This window comes from Macrotis lagotis, chromosome X (assembly GCF_037893015.1).
Source record: "Macrotis lagotis isolate mMagLag1 chromosome X, bilby.v1.9.chrom.fasta, whole genome shotgun sequence".
NCBI lineage: Eukaryota > Metazoa > Chordata > Mammalia > Peramelemorphia > Peramelidae > Macrotis > Macrotis lagotis.
This window is the reverse complement of record NC_133666.1, coordinates 54,364,474-54,385,986: the sequence shown is the minus strand read 5'-3', so window position 1 is coordinate 54,385,986 and position 21,513 is coordinate 54,364,474. Positions and strand designations below refer to the sequence as shown.

The 21,513-nt window shown below is 38.7% G+C and overlaps 2 protein-coding genes across 9 annotated transcripts in view; one reads left to right on the top strand and one right to left on the bottom strand.

Annotated features, from left to right (window-relative positions):
• LOC141501852 (protein POF1B-like) overlaps window positions 1-6,577 on the top strand; it is a 54,657-nt gene extending 48,080 nt beyond the window's left edge. Inside the window, exons 10-16 of the mRNA XM_074206221.1 lie at window positions 294-407; window positions 2,114-2,266; window positions 2,364-2,483; window positions 2,808-2,936; window positions 3,267-3,352; window positions 3,927-4,041; window positions 5,027-6,577. Coding sequence (XP_074062322.1) covers window positions 294-407; window positions 2,114-2,266; window positions 2,364-2,483; window positions 2,808-2,936; window positions 3,267-3,352; window positions 3,927-4,041; window positions 5,027-5,032 — 723 coding nt within the window. The 3' untranslated portion in view covers window positions 5,033-6,577. The remainder of the gene's footprint in view (window positions 1-293; window positions 408-2,113; window positions 2,267-2,363; window positions 2,484-2,807; window positions 2,937-3,266; window positions 3,353-3,926; window positions 4,042-5,026) is intronic.
• A 1,277-nt stretch (window positions 6,578-7,854) lies between these two features.
• Window positions 7,855-21,513, bottom strand: part of LOC141501850 (zinc finger protein 711-like) — a 38,520-nt gene continuing 24,861 nt past the window's right edge. For 6 of the 8 annotated variants that reach the window (XM_074206215.1, XM_074206213.1, XM_074206220.1 and 3 more), the window contains 6 exons: window positions 21,263-21,421; window positions 18,381-18,530; window positions 16,086-16,223; window positions 14,568-14,612; window positions 11,452-11,595; window positions 7,855-10,826 (listed from right to left, as the gene is read on the bottom strand). In XM_074206215.1, coding sequence (XP_074062316.1) covers window positions 9,649-10,826; window positions 11,452-11,595; window positions 14,568-14,612; window positions 16,086-16,223; window positions 18,381-18,530; window positions 21,263-21,421 — 1,814 coding nt within the window. In that variant the 3' untranslated portion in view covers window positions 7,855-9,648. The remainder of the gene's footprint in view (window positions 10,827-11,451; window positions 11,596-14,567; window positions 14,613-16,085; window positions 16,224-18,380; window positions 18,531-21,262; window positions 21,422-21,513) is intronic. The other 2 variants (XM_074206218.1, XM_074206219.1) reach the window with 2 other exon arrangements.

The following is a 21,513-nucleotide window of genomic DNA, read 5'->3' as shown; positions in this document are numbered from 1 at the left end:
AAAATGCTTTTTTCTATACTAATTTCCAGAATTTGCTTGAGTAGGATTGTGAAGAATTTGTCATGTGAAAATTTACCACCTGTGGGATGTCATTACTCTTTCACAGGCCAGTTGGAGGAGGGAAGGAGATTACTGAACACATTGAACTTAAGTCAATGTAACCAAAAGCAAATGCGTTTACCTTCAGGATTTCGAAAAATCTGTTTAATTAAAGTACAAGTGAACAAATTATTATTCCTGTGCCCATCAACCCCTTTCTATCATTTAAGATCATCTGCACTCCCTTCTTGCAGGCACTGGAAAATGACAAGATAAGACTTGAGAAAGACTTGGCATTTAAAGAGACTCAGATAAAGGAGTACGAAGCCCTCTTGGCTTCAGTGAGAGCCAATAACCGTCAGCAGCAGGTAGGCAAAGGCAACTTTTTCTAAAACTTTAAGGCAAAGTTGAAATCCAAGAACAACTTGTTCTAATCAAAATGCAGTTATTTGAAGTAGGAGCTATTTTGGGAAATCAAGTCCCTTATTCGTTTCAGATATCAAATGCTAGCAATCTTCAATAAACTGTCACCAGGTACTGACTCCAGGGCCAATGCTCTTTCCACTGCGCTACTTAGCTGCCCCCAAGTTATTCTTAATTTTAGTGTCTTCTCTCTGAGACTACTTCCAATTTATCCTGTGTGTCTATCTTCTTATATATACACAATATAAATTGGAGGGTATTTTTTATATATATATCCATCTATCTATATTACATATACAGAGAGGATTTTATGTGTGCGTGTATGTGGTTTGTACATAGTGGTTTGAATGTTTTTTCCTTTCCCCCAGTAGCCTGAGATCTTTGACTGTAGGGACTGTTTTTTTGCCTTTCTTTGTATCTTTAGCACTTGGCAGGAATAAATAGCTTAATAAATGGGAGTTCACTGAATTTTCCCAAATTCTTTATCCTATCTCATGTCCTAGAAACTAATGACAAATATGGTAACCAAGGGGATAGGTTTCCAACAAGAGAAAAGGAGAGGGATTTAAAGGCTCCTATGCTGCTCAGAATCAATGGTGGGTTGCCTAATGAGGGTGTGCACAAATCTCTGGCTATTGGGATTCTGCATGTTTGAAGCAAATCAATGTATGGGACTGCAAAACTACTAGAGGTACCTCAGTGTGTTGAAAAAAAACACTGGACGGAAGTGACAAATCCTGGCTTCCTTCTGCCCCTGATCCTAATTTGACATTGTTTGGTGAGCCACTTAGTTGACTGTTTCTCAAACTTTGAGTATGGAACCAGAGACCACATGTTTGTGGTTCAAAAACAAGACTTCTGAAATGCAAAACAGATTTTATTCGAAGGTTGGCCAAATGATAATTTTTTTTCTGATTGTAGTAACTAATAAAGATCTGTCAACAAAAAAACTAAACTGTCACCAGAAACAGGGACTACATAACTGAGTTCTAGACAATCCCCAAGTTAACAAATTCCAGATGGCCCAGACTCCTCCTGCTTCTTGTCCTCAGCAGTCTATGATCAGCACAGAAGTTCAGAGTCAGAAAATTTGTGTTGAAATTTTAACTAAGCCCCACCCAAGGCAGGTAATAGTACAGTGAGCGAGGAGTGCCTAAATTAAAATTTCACCTTAGCCTGTATGACCCTGAACAAGTCACTTAACCCTTGTGGCTCAATTTCCTTAGCTGTCGTTAACAATAGCAACTTCTCCCCAGGTTTGATGTGAAAACAAAATAAAATATCGGTAAGGTATTTATTATTAACTTGTCCAAGGTTACTCCCCGCCCCCCAGCACGTTTTGGTTGGGATCTTTGTCGTGGGAAAAATGAATACTGGAGGACTCCAAAGATGCCCAAGGAGTTGCTGCTCTTATTTGTTAGTATTGCTACCCAGCACGCTGCTTATCTGGGAAACAAGGAGTTGGGGCTGGATGAACTCTGAAGGTGTCTGCCAACACTAAACCAGCTACGGGCAAGAAGGGTGAGGGGGAAAAATTGGCCATAGCAAAACCTTTAAATCAAATGATTTATTCTAACCCATCAATTGATGGAATAGTAAGATTTGATTAATTTTTAACATTTGTCTCATGAGCCTGTTTTTCTCCTTTTAGCAAGGACTACAAGATTCCAATTCAAAATGTCGGGCCTTAGAGGAAACCATTCTCTCTCTTCGACATGGCCAGTCTGATATGGAATATCGATTAAAGGAATTAGACTATTGTAAAAGAAATCTGGAACAAGAGAATAAAAACCTTAGAATACAGGTATTAAAAACTTGTTGGGTAGAGGAAGTATGGAAAAGAATTATCATGAGACCCCTTTGGCTCTGAAAGATACTAAGAGTAATTTTGTCCTGTCTAGGTATCTGAGACCTGTTCAGGTCCTATGCTACAAGCTAAAATGGATGAGATTGGGAGCCATTACATGGAAATGGTGAAAAACCTGAGAATTGAGAAGGATAGAGAAATCTGCAAGCTAAGGGTATGTTCAAATTAGACTGAAAGTAAAAACTGTTTCCTAGGAGCCCTTTGTTTTGTTATTGTCTCAGAATGATGCTGCCCCTAGGTTCTTGCCCATTATGAATTCTTCTGGTACCTCCTACCTAGGCAGATACAGCCTCGTAATAAACTCTCTAAATAAACAGGCTGGCCAAAGTACTAAATTCCTGACCCTAGCACCTCATGACTGTCTACCAAGGCAGTGAGGGAATCACTACTTGGAGCTTTTCAAGCTCATTCCAGAAGCATTCAGTTGGCCACACTACTAATGATCTCCTTAATAGCCTATTTTCCCTTTTTACTTTAGGCTCAACTGAACCAATTCCAAAAGGATGTTTCCAGAAGGGAAGGAAGTTGCAGTGACTACCAGCTCAAACTTCATGAATTGACCAGTTTGCTCAACGAGAAGGACTGCCTTATAAAGCGGCAGTCGGAGGTGACTAAGAAGGCAGTCTTACTTAAATACTTCCCCGAGATGGAGGGTAAACTGTAAGAAAACTCCTAATAGCTTTATTGCAGGGGTTGGAATTCAAGTACCTGTGGAAAAAGTACTTGACCCCAATTTCAGAGGTTAATATACAAATTTCAATGATAAAAACTTGAAATACAAAATGGGGGGCTAAGAGTTATTCCTTAAGTATTACAACATGGTTTTTATCAGGTAGGTGGCTCCCTAGTGCACTTCTTTTGAGATGTTTAAAAGCAATAAATGGATGGTGGTGTGGTTTTCTTTCAATGACTGTAATCTAACTTTTTTATTTGTAAGGAACTCTCCAAATTGAGGCAAGAAAAATATTCATCCCATAATCAGGCCTCAGGGACTGGAAGGACAACTATCACCACCACTAAAAAGTAATGCTGTATTCCTAATATTATAAATTAACTTCTTCTGTGGCCACACTCTTTCCGATGATGATTCTCCATCTTTCCCCAAACCCTGTTAATGAACATAGAGTAAAAAGCAGCAGTTGGTTTAATGAGTCTTTATTTGCTTTCTATATACAGAGGCACCTTCTGTCCAGCTTTTGCAACAGCAAATTCACTCTTAAAGCAGTCCAAGTTTGTCACTGTTCAGAACAGATAGAAATGTCATCTGACATTACTTTAAAGTAGAGATCTGGTTTAAGTAGTCGTGTTGGAAATCCCTATTGTATTCTCTGTATTATGTTCTTTGTACACAGTGCTTGCGGGGGGGGGGGGGGGGGGGGGGGGGGGGGGGGTGTCATTTTGTGGATAGAAAATGGTAGTCTCCACATAGCCAAGCATAGGTGTTTCAGGAGTGTGAGAGGTGAATGAGGAACCAGGGATGTGACAGTCAAAATGGAATGAAGTCTGGGCCCCAGAAAGAAAAAAGCGGTGTATGGGGGGGGGGGGGGGAAGAACCATAAAAACACTGGTTTGTAAAAACGTCTTTTCTTTTCACTAGATACAGAACCCAATATCCAATTCTGGGGCTCCTTTATGATGACTACGAATACATCCCGCCAAGCAGTGACACCCAGACCATTGTCATTGAAAAGACAGAAGACAAGTGGACTAGTGTAAGTTTTCCCTCCTCTTAGAGCAGAAAGCAAAGCCCCACCCAAGGAAATTGATGCAGTCAGAAAAGGGCAAGGAATGTTGTTTTTGAAACTATTTTACATACATATACACCTGTTAAATTTCTAACATGCGTGAACTGTGTGGGTATATGTATACATATGTATGTATGCATATATGTTTCTAAAGAGAATTGGAAATGGCTGAATTGGTGTCAATATTGAAAGTGTTTTTTCTCCTGAAGAGAAGGTAGAAACTCAAGTTCCATTGTGACCCTCCCTCTTGACCATAGCATACATACCAAAATGGCCACAGACCTCAAATTGTAGGATTCTCAAATTCTTAGCAATCAGGAGCAGCAGATCATCAGACTTACCTGATTTGGTTGGACATGGAGAAAGCAGTAGCTCATGAGTTATTTAAGACATTTGTCAGTCACACATTTTAAAGAGAAAACTATAAAATAGCAATCGGTGGCGTTTTTTTCCAGATGAGGGAACTGCAGTTCTAAGAGATCAATCACAAAGTGTTAGTGGTTCTTGAATTGGGAGTCCTGACTTAAGGAGTAGTGCCCCCCCCCCCCCGCCCCGTGCCTCTAGAACCAATTCAGAGGAAATTACCATCAAGATTTTCAGAAATCCCAGATTCCCATGTCTGCTGTGCTCATAACCAACTTGTTATCTTAGGTAAGAAAGACATAGATAATCCCCAGAGACCAAAAGGACAAGGGCAAGTGAGCAGAAGCAAGCATGTTAAGGTGAGGGCCTTGCAGTCTTATCTGCAAATTTACCTGAGGTCCAGGATACCTCATTCAAAACACCTTGCAGTTGAAACTAGTTCCTTCCTGATTCAAGTCCCAATATTAAAACAGTTCAGTCTCAATTAATGACAAACAAGGAAAGTACAAAGCCATGGATGTTACCACTGTTGGAGAAAACCATGTCTCTAGCTAACCAGAAACTGTTTTCAATTTTTTTCCCCCTTCAGCCATGAATTCAGCAGCTGTTATTCGACCTTCATCACCCAATGACTGTGTTACTGCTTATGTGATGGAAAATATGAAAAATTAAAGTCAATCCAAAGATACTTCCAAATACATTGAATAAGATTTTTGGGACAGGGACTTCTATTCCATTATATTATTCTCCCCCCCTGCCCACCCCATATTAGATAGAGCATGCATCTTGATTTCAGATACTACTTTTCATGAAGGGGGTTGGAGGGAAAACTAATAATACCTGTTATTTTTGAGTTTGGATCTTTTTTCTCCCTTTATAAACAAAAGGGATGCAATACCATAGATATAAGAATAGATTTTTTGTTTGTAATTCTTGGGAGACTTCCTAGGTGATGGTTTGCTTTACTCATGATGAAAAAGGATGAGTTTCTCAGCTCAACTAGGCAGATAATTTAACTGATGTAATTAACATAGTCCTTAGTAAAGAGCTCAAAGACACAAGTAAGTAATGCCCTCCCTGCCACATAAGTGATTAAACAGCTAATGTGCACTGGAAGGTATGATAGCTCTCTAGCTAGAAATAACTTCACTGCCTTGGCCAAATTGGACCTGGCAGAAGTTACTACTTTGGGTTTTAACCAAAGTTCAGAGTACAACCTATTCATGTACCTGGAAAAACATCAATTTCTAGTTGGAAAAAGCAACACACTTTCTGTATAGTACTAATTATTATATTCATTTTAAATGTGGTACATGGTTTGGTTTATAAGGAAATGTTGGAAATATACTTGCAGTCTTGAATTGCAATATATATATATATGTATATATATATACGTATATATACATATATATATGTATTATATGAAAAATGTCTATGACTTGTATAAAAGGCATCCATTTAATGGTTTGGGTTTAAAATCTGCTAAGTTTTGAAATTGTACCAAATGCAGGTTTTCTTGAGGTAAAAAGCCCTCTGGATTTCTTTCTAAAATAGTTTAGGACACAAGGTTCTGTATGGGGCCCTATAAGCTAATCCCTCTACGTAACTGTAATAAAAGCCCTTAAAAGAAGTCAAATAGATAATGTGAAGGGAGCTAATAAAAAGTTTGAAAATTAGGACAAGTGAAGTGTCATCTTCCTTACCTTGAGACAAGAAATAAGAGCAGCAACTTAGTTTCAGGGTGTGTCATTACACCCTCCAATTGAGTCCATGCCACGAGTCAGTGTTGTTGCTATTACACTCAAGGCCTTTCAGTTGCTGCAAATTAAAAAAAACAAAAAAAAAACAGCCCCCCACTGCCCTCCCCCAAAAAGAACAAACCAGAGACAGTCTAAGGTGGACCCACCTTCCAAAATTCCATGGTGTATGTGTTATAGTGATGCGCTCCTGTGAGTTACCATTTAAAGGTCTGTGGTTCTTAATTCAATTTGTGATGAAGAGTAACGAAACTGGCTGAAGAGGCCTTTTCTCTTCACAGGCTAAATCTCTGCAAATTGCAAAGATAGTGTCAAGATTAAATGGGATTTTATTATCTTTGTTATTATCCTCTTCAAATTTAATAAAGTGGAAATGGCATCAACATGCAAGTTATAAGTGGTCTTCTTTGAGATCGTGTACCTTCAAAAGGGAAGGGAGTAGGGACAGTTGACAAAGAAAACTCCTCTTGGGGTTCACATTCACAAGGACAATTTACCTTAAGAAAAATGAAAACTACTCCAAATGGTGGTATATGTATGGTACCTCTACTTGGACAGGCCCGATCTTAACCAGTTTCTGTAGTGCCCCCCCACCCCCATTTCAAAAATTTCATACATTTCTGTTAACCACATAAACTTTCAAGAGTTCTTAGAATCTGAACTATTTATTAAATATCTGATCTACATAGAATAAAAGATTAAATGAAACATGAGAAGTTACCTTAGCTTCCAGAATTTCCTTGAAAGATAAGCAAACAAGTGTTATGACTTCCATTCATACTCATTCTAGAATAACTTAATTGAAATGCAGAATTTTCAAGTAAAGGAAGGAAATAACAGGAGCTCTGCAGTAGAAGGGACCTCAAAGGACCAGTTTGAGGAATCAATCCTTTTTTATGAAACCCAGCCTCCTTCCTGAACACCACTAAGGATAGGACTTCCCTACCCCACACCAAATAGGGTTTACTTTCTGTCCAGAAGCAGTTTTCCCCATCTAGCCAAAGCTCTGGTCAACAGAATTCTTTCGCTGGAAAGCCTTATTCTCCATCCCACCCCATATAAGGTCCAAAAAGAGTTAGTCACTTACCCTCAGGTCACACAGAATGGCAAGGGACAGCCCCAAGATGGGAACCCAGGGCTCTTGGCTGCTATAGTCTATTTTTTTTTCTGCTACACCATATGGCCTTTAGACAAATATATCAAGTCATCTAACCTGAGCTGATTCAAAACTCTGGTTTACTTAGTAAAAAGTATTCCCAGTCTCCTGTAAAACCAAAGAATGAAGTTTCCAGATTCTTAAATGAACTAAGTTGAATTTTCCTTTTTTTCCAATTTCAGTAGCATAAAGTTTGTTTACAAACACTTTCTCCCACAGCACTAGATTCTTTGATTTTTCCAGTCAAGCGCTTTGACAAGTTGCTGGAAACATTAGTTGGCAAGCTCACTGTGACTCACACTAGTGAGTTTACAGCACAACTATGTCTTACCCATCATATTTTGATCCCAACTTTAATCAATAAAATTAGAAAACAAGATTTTTTTTGTTAATTACCAATGATCAATTTTAAAAGTCATTTCCTAAAGAGAAATATTTCAACAAAATGAATGCAAAAATTCTTCAGGCATCATTAGGTTATTCAAGAAAGACTCCATAAAAGAATCAAGTGCAAGAGATTTTTTTATTGTATACTCATTACATAACATTTAGAAATAATAGTCCCACATAACAGTGACAATTTTATGTTACAGCGTGTGTATCATTTACAGACACATAAAAGCTTTTTTTGTTATTTGTTTCAAATTCCAAATTTAACCTTGAGATTTCAGAAAGATAAAAAAATTTATTCTCAAAGAACTGATTCTCATCTGGTACAAAACCAAAAGGATGACGGTTGTCTGAATCACAAAGCCACGCTAATAGAATGAAGTAAAATTACCAATTTTTTTTTATCATGTGGAAAACAGCTGTGTGCAAATATGAAGCAACTTAGAAAAAAGTAAAACTACACATTTTATGCATAACCATTTCTGAATAGGTTTTTCATTTAAATAGCCCTAGCCTCAGCTTGTTCTGTTAAATGTCATTTTGATTTGCAGCGTGCTCATTAGCAAAGTTATCATTGAAAAGGATGCAATTTTTTTAATGTATACATTGTAAACTGAAAATCCAGCTTGAAATTTATTCCAATGGCAGCAAATTGTTGTAGTTAAATACTGCATAAATACTGCCTCAGAAGGAAAATGCATGTTTACATTATAAAAACTGGTATTTTCAACAATGGCATAAAATTGCACCTTTTAATTAATGTTAGTCAAGTAGGACTAGAATCTGCTAAAACTGTCCTAAAGAACCTCTCAATATTTACTGCCATGTAAGAAAAAGTTCAGCTCTTTGAACCATTTTTAAAAGAAGCTCCTAAAACATTAAGCAAAAACAGTGCAGAACCGCAACACCTGCTGCATTCTTTTCTTTAAAACCCCAGGAGATGCAAGGATACTTTTGCAAACTGACATCCCAGACACTCAACTGTAGCATCAGGCAAAAGGGAACTTTTTTTTTAGGTTTTTTGCAAGGCAAATGGGGTTAAGTGGCTTGCCCAGGGCCACACAGCTAGGTAATTAAGTGTCTGAGACAGGATTTGAACCCAGGTACTCCTGACTTCAAGGCTGGTGCTTTATCCACTATGCCACCTAGCTGCCCCCAAAAAGGAACTTATATACAACCCCCCACACCCCTAACTCTCAGCAATGAAATATTGCCCCGACCTCTTAATTCTAGCTTTAAACAACCTATCTAATAATAAAATAGGTTAGCAGCTCTGAAACTCAGCTTTTATGAATTAATCAATTAACCTAAAAAAGTTTCTGAATGAAATGTTTTTAAAATTGGACAAACTAAACTTCAACCATTTCTGGAAACTTCCCACTCCAGCTCTTCTAGAAAAGCCCAATGACAAAGTGACCAGCTGCCACCTTCCCTACCTCTATCTTCTCAACCCCCAAACTGCGTAAGAAGTGAAGCTTGGTTGTTCTCACAAGGCCCAGCATCATACAGGTGAATTGTGTTTTTCATCAACCAAAAGGCATGCTCACTTCTCTCTCTGCTCCCCTCCTGCCTAACAATGCATATAGTACTATGAAATATGCTCACTTCTCTCTCTGCTCCCCTCCTACCTAACAATGCATATAATACTATGAAATAAACATTCAACAGTCTTTGTGGAGCTCCCTAAGCACCATCTAAGGTACTCAAGCTGTGATGAGTAATGCTCAGGGCTATCAGATCACCGTCACCCTAATACTTTTTTTTTAAAGACTTTTAATATAAAGAATGTAAGGTTATGATTTACTATACCCAACTTTGGAACCAGGAAAAACAGTTCATGAGATTTTTTTTCTCCAATTAACATATTTCTAAATTCTGAAATTGTTTTTGTATTTTCTATGTATTATTTTACATAGCGGTGTCTTTGTGGTGTCTCATTATATGTTGGTTTTTTTCTGATGGCCTACGGAATCCCTTTTTGCAGAAGTCACATCTATGTGGGTAGTCTTTTGTATGTATGGAGATAACATGTCGCTTAAAGCCAGAGGCATCTGTAGTACTGTAATCACAATACTGACACTGATAAACTTTCTTTCCACTATGGGTCTTCATGTGCTTTTTAAATTCAGTTTGCTGCCTAAATCCTCTCTTGCACTTCTTACATTTGAAAGGAAGGTCTCGGGTGTGAACAGAGAGGATATGGCCACTGAGCACAAAGGGATCAGGCGATTTAAAGTCACAGTGTCTACAATGGTGCACTTTTTTCCCTTTATGGGTTTCACTGTGCTTTTTGAGCTCAGAAGGACGATGAAAGCCCTTCTCACACACTTCACATTTGTGAGGGAAATCTTTAGTATGCACAGAAATAATATGGCGCTTAAGGTCACTTGAATTGGTACTCTTGTGGTCACAATGAGGGCACTGGTGTGTTTTATGTCCTTGGAATAACTCCAAGTGCTGCTGCAGCTCAGTTTCCTCAGAGAAAGCTTGAGGACAGAGCTCACACTTATAAGGTAAAACTGTGCCATGTTTGGCTTTCATGTGAGTTTTCAGATTGGACTGATCAGCACACCGGAAGATACAATAGTGACAATGGTATGGCTTTTCCCCTGTGTGGGTCCTCATGTGCTTCTTAAGTTCAGATGGGTGACGGAATCCCTTCCCACACTCAACACAAACATGAGGAAAATTTCTGCTATGAACAGCAAGCAAATGTCTATTCAGCAGTCCTTGTTCTGCAGTTTCATAGTCACAATATGTGCATTTATAGATTTTAGGTTCTTTGTCCCTTAATATAAGTTTGTTTGAACTCAGTGGACTAGCTTCTTTGTACCTCCTTGTATATTCTGTAAGCTCAAGGGTCTTTTCAACTTTATTCATAAGCTTATGGCTTTCTAAATGACTATGAAAACTTACTTTCTTACTAGTTGTGAAGTCACAATCTGTACATTGATATTTTTTCTTGATCATATGATCGGGATGATTCTTCATGTGTCTTTTCAAGAATCCTCTGGATTTAAACTTCTTCCCACAAATATAGCAAGGGTATACAGTCAAGGGCTGCCCATCGGGACCAATTATAATAGCTGAATTAAAAAAATAAAGTTGTGACAACAGTTCAAGCAAAGGATTTTGAGATAGGTAGCACTGCAAATATTAGCTGAAGTTCCCTATACACTCAGTATTATCAGGGGTGGTGGGGAAGCCCTGCTGGGGAGACCCTTCCTTTAAAAAATGGCTATTTTGCAAGCCGGTTCTAAGTGCTATGGTGTGCTGGCCAGCAACTTCACACCTTCCACACAGGAAATTACCAACCTAAATGTTCTCTTTTTAAAAAGCTGTGAAGTGCAAGCAAGCACTACCAGTCACACGAGGAAAAAAAACAGCAATCTCCACTGCACAAAAATAAGGAAGCAGAAAGAGGATGACTACAAGGCTCAAGGATTTGTTTCATGAGTTGGGATTCAAACTATAATAACTGCCAGAGATTCTTTATCTTTTCCAAAGCACTTGATCCATAGTCTCCCTGGTACCTCACAATACTCCTGAAGGGAGTATCACTGCATCATCTCAGAGATGATAAAATGAGGTTCAGAGAGACCCAGACTGTTCACAAGTCACATGGCTAGGAAAGTGCTGCAGGTGGGATGGAGTTATCTATCATTCCCTGACTTGGAGCCATTTTCTGATTCACAATGCCCAGTATTTTACCTGTTGGCCATAGCCTGCTTTCTCCCCGTTTCCTTCTCTTGGACTTCTGTTTAAGTGCCTTATTTGTGTTAAGACTATCACAAATCTGAAGGTACTGTCCTGAGGTACCATCATTATTTTCTAATCTGGTGTCCAAATTATTTCCTGAAAAAATCGAAAGACAATTAAGCTATATATGGTGATTTTTCTATTATGTTTTGGTCAAATATATTAGTGGCTATTATTAGCAGGTTGCCCTTTTGATTAAGTCAAATATCAAGTATCATTTACACTCCACTTTGAAATGGAGTCTGCTTGTACAAGGAAGGTGAAATAAAAAAACTCCAGAGTCCAGGCCCACTCGCCAATGTAATGCCCCCAAAGCTAAGCTAAAACCTCAGGCTACCTGCCTACCTACCTGTAAAGGTCAAAAAAAAAAAAATCAGAAGAGAGGCAATGAAAAGTTTGACAAAACAACCTCTCCAGTGTCTACGTGCCAAAGTACTCAGGATGACTGTAAAAGTTTCAAATGAAAACAGTTCAGCTTGTGTGGGTTTGGGTGTGCTTCCTGATTTTACTGCTGCCAGCAGTCCGAGCTTTGCTAAACAGTTTGTCTCTGTGGATTTGTCCATCTCTCCCACACACAGAAAAGGTCTCTATTTGCTTTGGAACCTCTTAGAGTCCACCTGAACACACTAGTTCATTGATGCCTGGCTTCCTAATGGCCCCCCCACTCCTTCTGTCTGCCTGGACAGTACTCACTGGCAGGCACTTTGTTAGGGGCTGGAATCTGGTCAAAGGAGTGAATTCATGTGTTGAGCGTAGGCACTGGTTTTTATTTGGGGTTTAAAAAAATTTCAGTTCAACCATATGGCAGGTTGACTGAGACTCTTAAGACAAATGCTTCTCTCAATTACTTCTTCAACCTACAGCTAAGTCATCAATGTTAACCACCTTTCAAGCAGGTAAATAGTTTGGTCATGCTGGAAGTTTTTTGCTTCAAAATCAAAAATGAAAACCACCAGCCAAAGTCAAAACCTATTTCACTAAAAGGAACCCTTAAGTTGTTAACAACAAACCAAACCAACTGTGCTCTGGGTGAAGCCACTGGTTACCACCATAAATTAACACAATAATACCCAAATTATAGGACTCTAACCAAAAATGATTCCTCAATTGAAAAATCATTTTGTACCTCACTTTCAAATCTACTTGATTGCCAAATATCTTAATTTAGAAAACCCCCAAACCCCAAATTCCAGAACATTGTCCCCTTTTAACCCTCAGCAAGTGTTTTTTTCTAACATTTAAAAGGTGACATTTTTTTAACATTTAAAACCTGACTCTACATCTTCATTTAAACCCTTCCCAGTTAGCATGACTTACACAGTGGAGGAAAATCCAAGATCAGCAAGGACGTTGAACCGAAACATACAATAGTTTTAGTTAATATTTCCAATTATCAATACTTCTAAGGTTCCATTATCTCACTGAAGTGAGTACTGCCAGCAATAGTGAAGATTATGACAAACAAAAATGCCTACAGTGTGCCAAGTATTAGGGATACAAACCTACACAGCTCCTGACCTCCAAGAACCTCTATTCTACTAGAGGGATAGACTAGGCACCTTGAGCAAATGCAAAACACATTATACACATTAAATAATTACAATGAAACAATTACAATTGGGAGACGCAGATAAAGTCTCATTCAGGAGGCAGAACCAAGTAGTCATGTGACAGAAAAGCCCCTTAAGTTGCTTTTGGTAAACTCATTTAATTATTTTTCCTTTACTCCCCCCCCAAAAGGAATTAGGTGCCAGATGCCTCCACCCAAAATAAAACCCAGAGGAAAACAATGACATCAATGCACATAGGAAGAGCAATAAAAAAGATTGTAAACCCAGAGCCGAGAATGATAATGATCAAACACATTCCCCAACAAAACTGCAGGAGGTGAGTCCCTGTGCAACATCACTGGGGACTTGATTAGTTTTGCTGAACTGCGTTCCTTCTCCCCTTTTTAGTCTCTGTTCATCAATGAACAAACATTTATTTATGTCTCTTATCCACCAGGCCCTAGATACAGATACAATAAATGAAACAATCACGAGGGCCTTCCAAAAAACAGATGGTTCTTCTGAGTAGAGGAGAAATATATTGACCAGTAAAGGCAATGTAAAAAAAAAGACATTAATAATTCATTAAACTAAAAAAAAAGCAGGGAAAACAGAGAATCTAAGAGGTAGATGTGAGGAGAGAGTGCATTCCAAGACACAGAGTCCCCTGTACAAAGGCAAGGGTGGGAAGAGGCCAATTTGAATCAAACAGTCAACATACTACATGTAGGGGAGAAGGGGATAGGAAAGAGCTGGTACAAGCCAGGCAGAAGATGGTTTATTTTCTCACTGGGTCAAATCTGTGAGACCAGAGAGAAGGGTTTAGGGCTGAGTAATACTGTAAAGGCAGAGATTTGGCTGTTGACTGGGGAAAGTGGGGGAGGGAGAGGGAGGGAGAGAGAGGGAGAGAGGATCAGAGTGAGAGGGGAAGAGTCAAAAAGGATTCTGGGTTTTCAGCTCTGCTGGACTGGCAGGAGAATAGAGCTCTTGATGTTAATAGGAGGGAGGCAAGGAATGATGAATTCGGATTTGGACATATTAACCATTGAGGTAGAAGAACACTGGAGTAGTCAGTAGACCTTAAGCAACTCTCATTTATCCACATCCTCACAAATTCTATTGGAGTCCACATAATGTGACTGGATCCATATGAAAAGGTCTGACATTTAAATAAAACTACTGCTTATAAGAATTTCTTCTTAAACATATAGTTTCCATTTCATAAAAGGACACAGATATAAAGTGATCTGTCAAAAGATGGCATACTGAATAAACAATAGATTCAGGATTTAAATACATGGTCTTTCAATTCCAAATTCAGGGATTTTTCCACATATACTATATGACTTCCCAAACACTATATAAAATAAATGAGCAATTTGGGAGATCACTTTTAACCCAGCCAAGTTTAAAGAGAGTCTCAACTAGTTTGTGTATGTAAATGCTACCTAAATCCCCAAAACTATATAATAAAAATGTATCTAACACCTAATAGTTCATAGTAAACTACATTCTCACCTGATGCCTCACATTCTTCATACCTCTGGGGAAGATTTTCATTTCCTAAAAAAAATAAGTAACAAACTGAAATGCTAGCAGATTACAGTGATGACAGGCAAATCATTTACCCATCTACCAATCATTACATTCTGCAATTCTCTTCGGAGTTAACTTTTTTATTTCTCACTAATATCATGCCACATATTAGAAAAGTAATCCCCATGGTTGGGGGAAAGTGGGGGGGAGAGAAAAAATCAGCACCTCTGACCATATCTGTCCAGAAAAACAATGAAACTGTTCAAAATTAGGTTGTTACTTCTGATTTTTTTTTAGGGTTGTTTTTTTTTGGCAAGGCAAATGGGGTTAAGTGGCTTGCCCAAGACCACACAGCTAGGTAATTATTAAGTGTCTGAGACCAGATTTGAACCCAGGTACTCTTGATTCCAGGGCCAGTGCTCTATCCATTGCACCACCTAGCCGCCCCTATTTCTGAATTTTAAAGCCCAATTAATAGTAAAGAATTTGAACTCAGTTTAAAAAAATTAAGGTATACCTGGGTCATCTTGAGAATTAAAACAAAAAGAGAAGGGAAAAGATACAATGGATTTGAATTCAGAAGACAAAGGTTCATATCATGGTTCTGGGAATCTTGGTTAAGTCATTTAGCTGTCTCCTATGTAAAATGTGAGCAGTCAACTGGCTGACCTCAAGGGCCAATCATTCCATTTCTCACTATCAATTCTCTACCTGCTATAATAGAAATCTATTTCCCATCACTATTCCCCCCCCAAAAAGTGTTCAGCATTCTAGTGTTGATAAATCCAAACAGCTTTATTTCTTAAATTGCAAAAGTAACTAACATTTCAAAATGGAAAAAAATCCAAGCATATTTACTGTCTTCACCTATATAGTAGCTTTTTTTTTGTTTAAAAACTACAATGTGGGGTGGCTAGGTGGCTCAGTGGATAGAGCACCAGTCTTGGAGTCAGGAGTACCTGGGTTCAAATCCTGTCTCTGACACTTAATAATTACCTAGCTGTGTGGCCTTGGGCGAACCACTTAACCCCACTGCCTTGCAAAAACTTTAAAAAAAAAAAAGCTACAATGCAGTGAGTGAAGATTATTTTTGAAAAAGGCAGGCTGTAAGGAAGAAAAAAGAAAACTGCTTTTGTCCACTTAAATGTCTTTGATGTGAAATAACCTGCCTCCATAGCCAAGCATCCCTAGCCAACATAGCCTACAGAATCAAAAGCTAGTTTTTCCAAAACTGGCATCCAGCATGTGGGCTATTTCTAGAATGAAAGCAAGAAAGGAGGAGAAACCCATCTCAGACTCCATCCAAGTACCCATGGAACAGTATTACAGTGATGCTCTGAGGTACTATGAAATTACGCATTTGGAGGAAGGAAGGAATAAAATATGCTGAACCACTTCAGGAAACCAATGAATTTGGGATGGCATTAGCCAGTAGACTAATGGGCCTGATGAATTGGTCATGCACATTTTTGACTTCAGCACAAAGAAAGGGTATCCTACCATATGCTGCTGCCCAAGCCACAGGAACAAATGTTTTATTCACACCAGAGTCTTCCAGCTGGGCCTCAGGGAGGGCAGGGGTTTCCTCATCCCCTATAATGACTTCCATGTAAACTTCATCAGCTATTTCAGCATAATCTGAATGGGACAAAGTCTAAATTATAAGCTGAAATGATTATGAAATGGGTGGTTCACACGTTTCTAAGGTCTTTTTAAAATGTTGACTTAGGAGAGTGTCTTGTTATCTGGACACTTCAAGAGTCTTCCAGCTGGGCCTCAGGGAGGGTAGGGGTTTCCTCATCCCCTATAATGACTCCATGTAAACTTCATCAGCTATTTCAGCATAATCTGAATGGGACAAAGTCTAAATTATAAAATGAAATGATTATGAAATGGGTGGTTCACACGTTTCTAAGGTCTTTTTAAAATGTTGACTTAGGAGAGTGTCTTGTTATCTGGACACTTCAAGGAAGTGGTATGATGACTTTTTCAGCCCCCTCCCCCCCTTAAAAAAATAATTCCCCTTATTCTCTTATCCAGGACTTAGGAAAACAGTTCTGTGGGACTGTTTAAGCTTGGACTTGAACTACAAGGGCCAGTCATTCAACTAGGTGGGTTAGGTATCAACAAGCCCCTTTGGAAGTCATGATTAAAAACTCAAAAGCTTATTTATTCACAGGAACAGTCAGACGGCCATCAAGCACTTATTAAGTGCCTGCTGTGTGCCAGAGTTACGGGCACCCTCCTTTAAGCACTAAAGAGACAAAGAAAAATCAAAGAGAGACCCTATTCTCCAGGAACTCATGGCAATGACAGATGACATTCACCAACAGCCCCCAAATCAGAAAAGGCTAACGAGTCACAGCAAAGTCTAATGTGGAGCAGGTAGTGGATGTTTGTTAAATTGAATGAAAATGTTAACAACAAAACAAAGTTTCTACTGAAGGCTGGTAGACGATGATTCCACTGTGACCAAAGTTTGCTTCTGGAAGCCCCCAAACCTGATTCACATTTGCCAAAACACAAGACTTTCCCAGCTTGCGGGACTCAGCCCCCCATCTCCTCTCCCCACATCCCCATCTTGGGGGCCCCCCTCCTCAAAACAGTAAGGGGAAGAATTAAAGCCATCCCACAGCTCATGCCTACAGGGCTAATAGTTCTGTCAGCTCCCTAATCCCTCCAAGCTGACCTCACTCCGAATGAGGTACATAAAGAACTGGTAAGATCAGTACAATAACAACTGTCTCATGATAAATTTATCAATTTGGGGAAAGAATCAAGAGTCAATGGAGAAGAACCTCTCCTTTCACTCCTAACTCCCCCAAAGAAAGAAAACCATAGCAGGGCACTGAGAGATCATAGTAGAAGCCAGATGATGAAACAGTTTGGTAACCCCTATTTCTCCCCTCTTTTTTACTGGGGGGGATGAGAAGGGAAGTCTCTTGCAAGAAGGGCACACATACATTTAGTTTGCTTGATTATACGGGTTTCTCTTAATGCTGTAGTTTGGACTACCCTCTTCCATGCCATGGGTGGGGTGTGTGTGAAGTGGGGATAGGAAGGAAAAGGAATTGAGGTTTGGCTGTTTTTAAATTCAGACAAGAGAACAGAAAGAAGAGCAGAAAGAAGTTCAGATGACCAAGATGGCTTTGAGAACAAGTAGTTTACAAGAGAGACTAGCTGCTTCAGATAGAATCCTATTTTTCTATTCTGTTCTACATAAATGCTCATTTTATTTGGCATGTCAATTCAGGATTAAAAAATCACTTAAAAAAGGGCGGGATCCATTTAGCAAGGTAAGGGCTAAGAGCTGGGACACTCTGATAGTCATTGACCCCATATGGGGGCAAGGTAACCTGGAGAACATCTACTCCCTTAGTCAAGGATGCTGGGGAAGAAGGGAACAAACGTTCAAAGAAGCACCTGCAGTGGGCCAGAAATCATGCTATGCCCTACAGAGATCTTCACTGGCCAGAATACCAGCTACTAGGGGCCCAGTTCAATGACAAATCAGGTAAGGGTGAAGAAATGAGGAGACACATTTGCATCTCCCAAATGGCCAGAAGAAAGCTACTGCCCTTAAATGTATTTTTACTGCTCAGTCGATATATTTCTCACAATATTCATTGTTATTAGGTCATTTTCAATATTTCACACAGTATCAATGTGGAATCATATATTTATGTCTCAGAGAACAACCACAATATTTAATAAAGTTTGTGTGTATGTATGTGTGTGTTTGTATGCTACATAATGCTATAGTTACATCAATTTTAAAAATATTTCAATTCTTACTGAGATCTCCACCCTCATGAGTTGAGTCTTTAACTGCCATGTAAACCATCTTCTCCTGTTGCATTCGGCCAACACATCCCTGCTGTTCAAGGACTCCAGGGATGGAATGTCCATTGTGAAAATCACTGTCTGTAACAACTTCTGTTCCACCTCAAAAATTAAAAACAGAAATTTTCTAAGAAAAATAGTTCTCATCCACCACTCACCAAGTCCTCTTCTGGTGCCTCTTCATGGATCGAAGGTGACTCTGGGTTCTTGATGGCTATGCCAAGGGATTACAGCTTCTGCCACACCAGAAAGGCTTCAAGTATGACTGGGCCCATCAAGGGCTATGTTTCCTTTGGGCCAAGCCAACTGAACATGGAAAGGCTCAACCATAGTAAACTAGTTATGGAAACTCATGAAACAATGGAGTGGGTGGACTTGGTTTTACTGAGTCCAAAAACACTAAGAAAACAGCAGTGCATGGTCCACTTATTTCACAAAAATGAATTTAATTACATAACTTTGAGGAAGTGATTGTTTACTAAGATAGGTATCTTTATAAGTTGTTACTAAATCAGCTATCATAGCCAACTAAATTAATTCTAACTTGTTTTATTTTTATTTTTTTGTTTTTTGTTTGTTTGTTTGTTTTATTTTTAAAGATGCAGATTAACAAAGATCAGATAAAATAATACAACAGCATCACCAGTGCTCAAGTCTAATTGAAAAATCACCAAAATGAAGGAGGCAAGAAACAAAACACTGGAAAGGTCTTGGTCAGCAAGGACAGCTCTTTGTATTAAGTGGATGAATATTGCAGCCAAGGGGAACAATGATATAGGATATAAAGTGATCTGTGAAATCTTGTAGATGAAGATGGTAGAAAATTAGTAGTCATTGCTTCATCATAAAACAATGCTAAGCAGTTGAAAGAAAAATAAACTTACTAAGATTTGGCAACATAATCAACTAAGTAAATTCAAAGTTCATCGATTCTAAGGATACTAAGAAGCAACAAGAAAAGGGAAAGCAAAGGCAAAAAAAAAAAAAAAAAGGAAAGGAAAATAAGGTTCTGGAGGTGCTAAAAGACTACAGAGAATACCAGATGCGGCTAGGTGGCGTAGTGGATAAAGCACTGGCCTTGGAGTCAGGAGTACCTGGGTTCAAATTCGATCTCAGACACTTAACAATTACCTAGCTGTGTGGCCTTGGGCAAGCCACTTAACCCCATTTGCCTTGCAAAAACCTTAAAAAAAAAAAAAAAATATTTGTTTGGGCGGCTAGGTGGCGCAGTGGATAAAGCACCGGCCCTGGAGTCAGGAGTACCTGGGTTCAAATCCGGTTTCAGACACTTAATAATGACCTAGCTGTGTGGTCTTGGGCAAGCCACTTAACCCCATTTGCCTTGCAAAAAAAACCTAAAAAAAAAAAAAAGAGAGAGAGAGAGAATACCAGAGCCTGGAAAAAAATCTTAGCCATTATTACCAAAAAGAGAAACCATAAAATTATCAGTAGCTATAGTCCTAAATGTCTTTAGCAATGATACAATTTTTAATACAAGAAAACAACATTCATTGATGACATTCTTTAAGAAGGTAGCAGAAAGAAATAGGTTTTCAAGGAAAGAATTGCCTTTTTAGCTCCAGCAAGACAACATCTTTACAATCACATAACTACAAAATTTAGAGAATATAAGATCCCACTGTGTTTGCTCAAAAAAAGATAAAAAAAAGTGCCTCCTCCAAATATTTCTCACGTGTTAAAAACCATACAAGATTTCTTGAGAAATGAGAATTATCAGAGAATCAATTAATAGTTAATATAGGGGCGGCTAAGTGGCTCAGTGGAAAGAGCACCGGCCCTGGATAATTCCCTAGCTGTGTGGCCTTGGGCAAGACAGTTAACTCCCATTGCCTTGCAAAAGAGTAAAAAGTAGAGGAGAAAGATTAAAGCCAAGCTGCTGTAGGTAAATTGGGTAGTACTTTTAATTATCCCCACATTTTTCCATCAGGAGGTGGGGAGAGGAGGGGGTAAGGGGAAGAGAGGGGAAGGGCAACTGAGAATTGGACTAGATGGCCTATGGGGTGACTGATAAGCCAAGATCTCATAATGCAGCATGGCTTTGAATCATGCAATACCTAATACTCGAATTAATCAACATCACCCTTAAAGGAGCACAAGACAGGAGCAAGTAGGCTACAACCAAGAAGTGATTGTCCAGGAGAAGCTATATTAAAGGATGTCATGACGAGATCTATTACAGAACAGAATAAAGAGGGAGGGCAGGCAATATAGCAAGAATAAGAGACAACCAATGCACAGACTATGCTTTAGTAGTATCGACACAATGGAAAAATATTTAGGAAAAAAGCATCCAGTATGTTAAGTGGATCTCTTGGAAAGATTTATGGGAAAATGCAGACAAGAATCTCAAGACAACACAGCATGGATGGGATGCAATAACACAAATCCACAGAAGCACTAAGCAAGAGAAATGTCAAAACTTGAGTTAGAAAATTTTAAGAGGGAGAACTTTAAACTTCCTGTTAAAAAAATATTTACTATTAGATAAAATCTAAAAACCAAGAAATCCTGAGTGAAAGTCACCAATAGCAGGCAGTCACCAGAGTTCAAACCAAATCCCTCTACTTACCTGTTTGACAAGATTCAGTTGCAAAATACATGCATGCTATGTATATCAGATTGGTAAACTCTTCCTATCAGTTACATTATCAAATATAAATGCTCACAATCACCCATATCAAATATATTGTTCCCAAGACCAAGAAAAAAGGTCTAATATTGACTAACACAATTGTCAGATAATTCAATAAAAAGACAAAAAGACAACGATTGGTTGTTTCTATTAAAAGAATAAATCCAAGTTGTATCTGTACCTATTTCCACATCATCTTCAGCTTCAGCTTTAAAAATATATACTTTTATAACTTCTGAACCAAACCCATCTTCTTTAGTGACATCATCATTGGAAGCTTCAGTGTGGAGTTTTACTGGTGGGTTTGCAATTTGGTCTAGTTTCTCTGCATCTTCATCCACTGTAAAAAACAAAGAGGAGGCAAGCATTGAGTTCAAGCACTAGTCACATTGAGGGGTCATGAGTGAGGTGTTTAAGAGTAACTCAACAAAC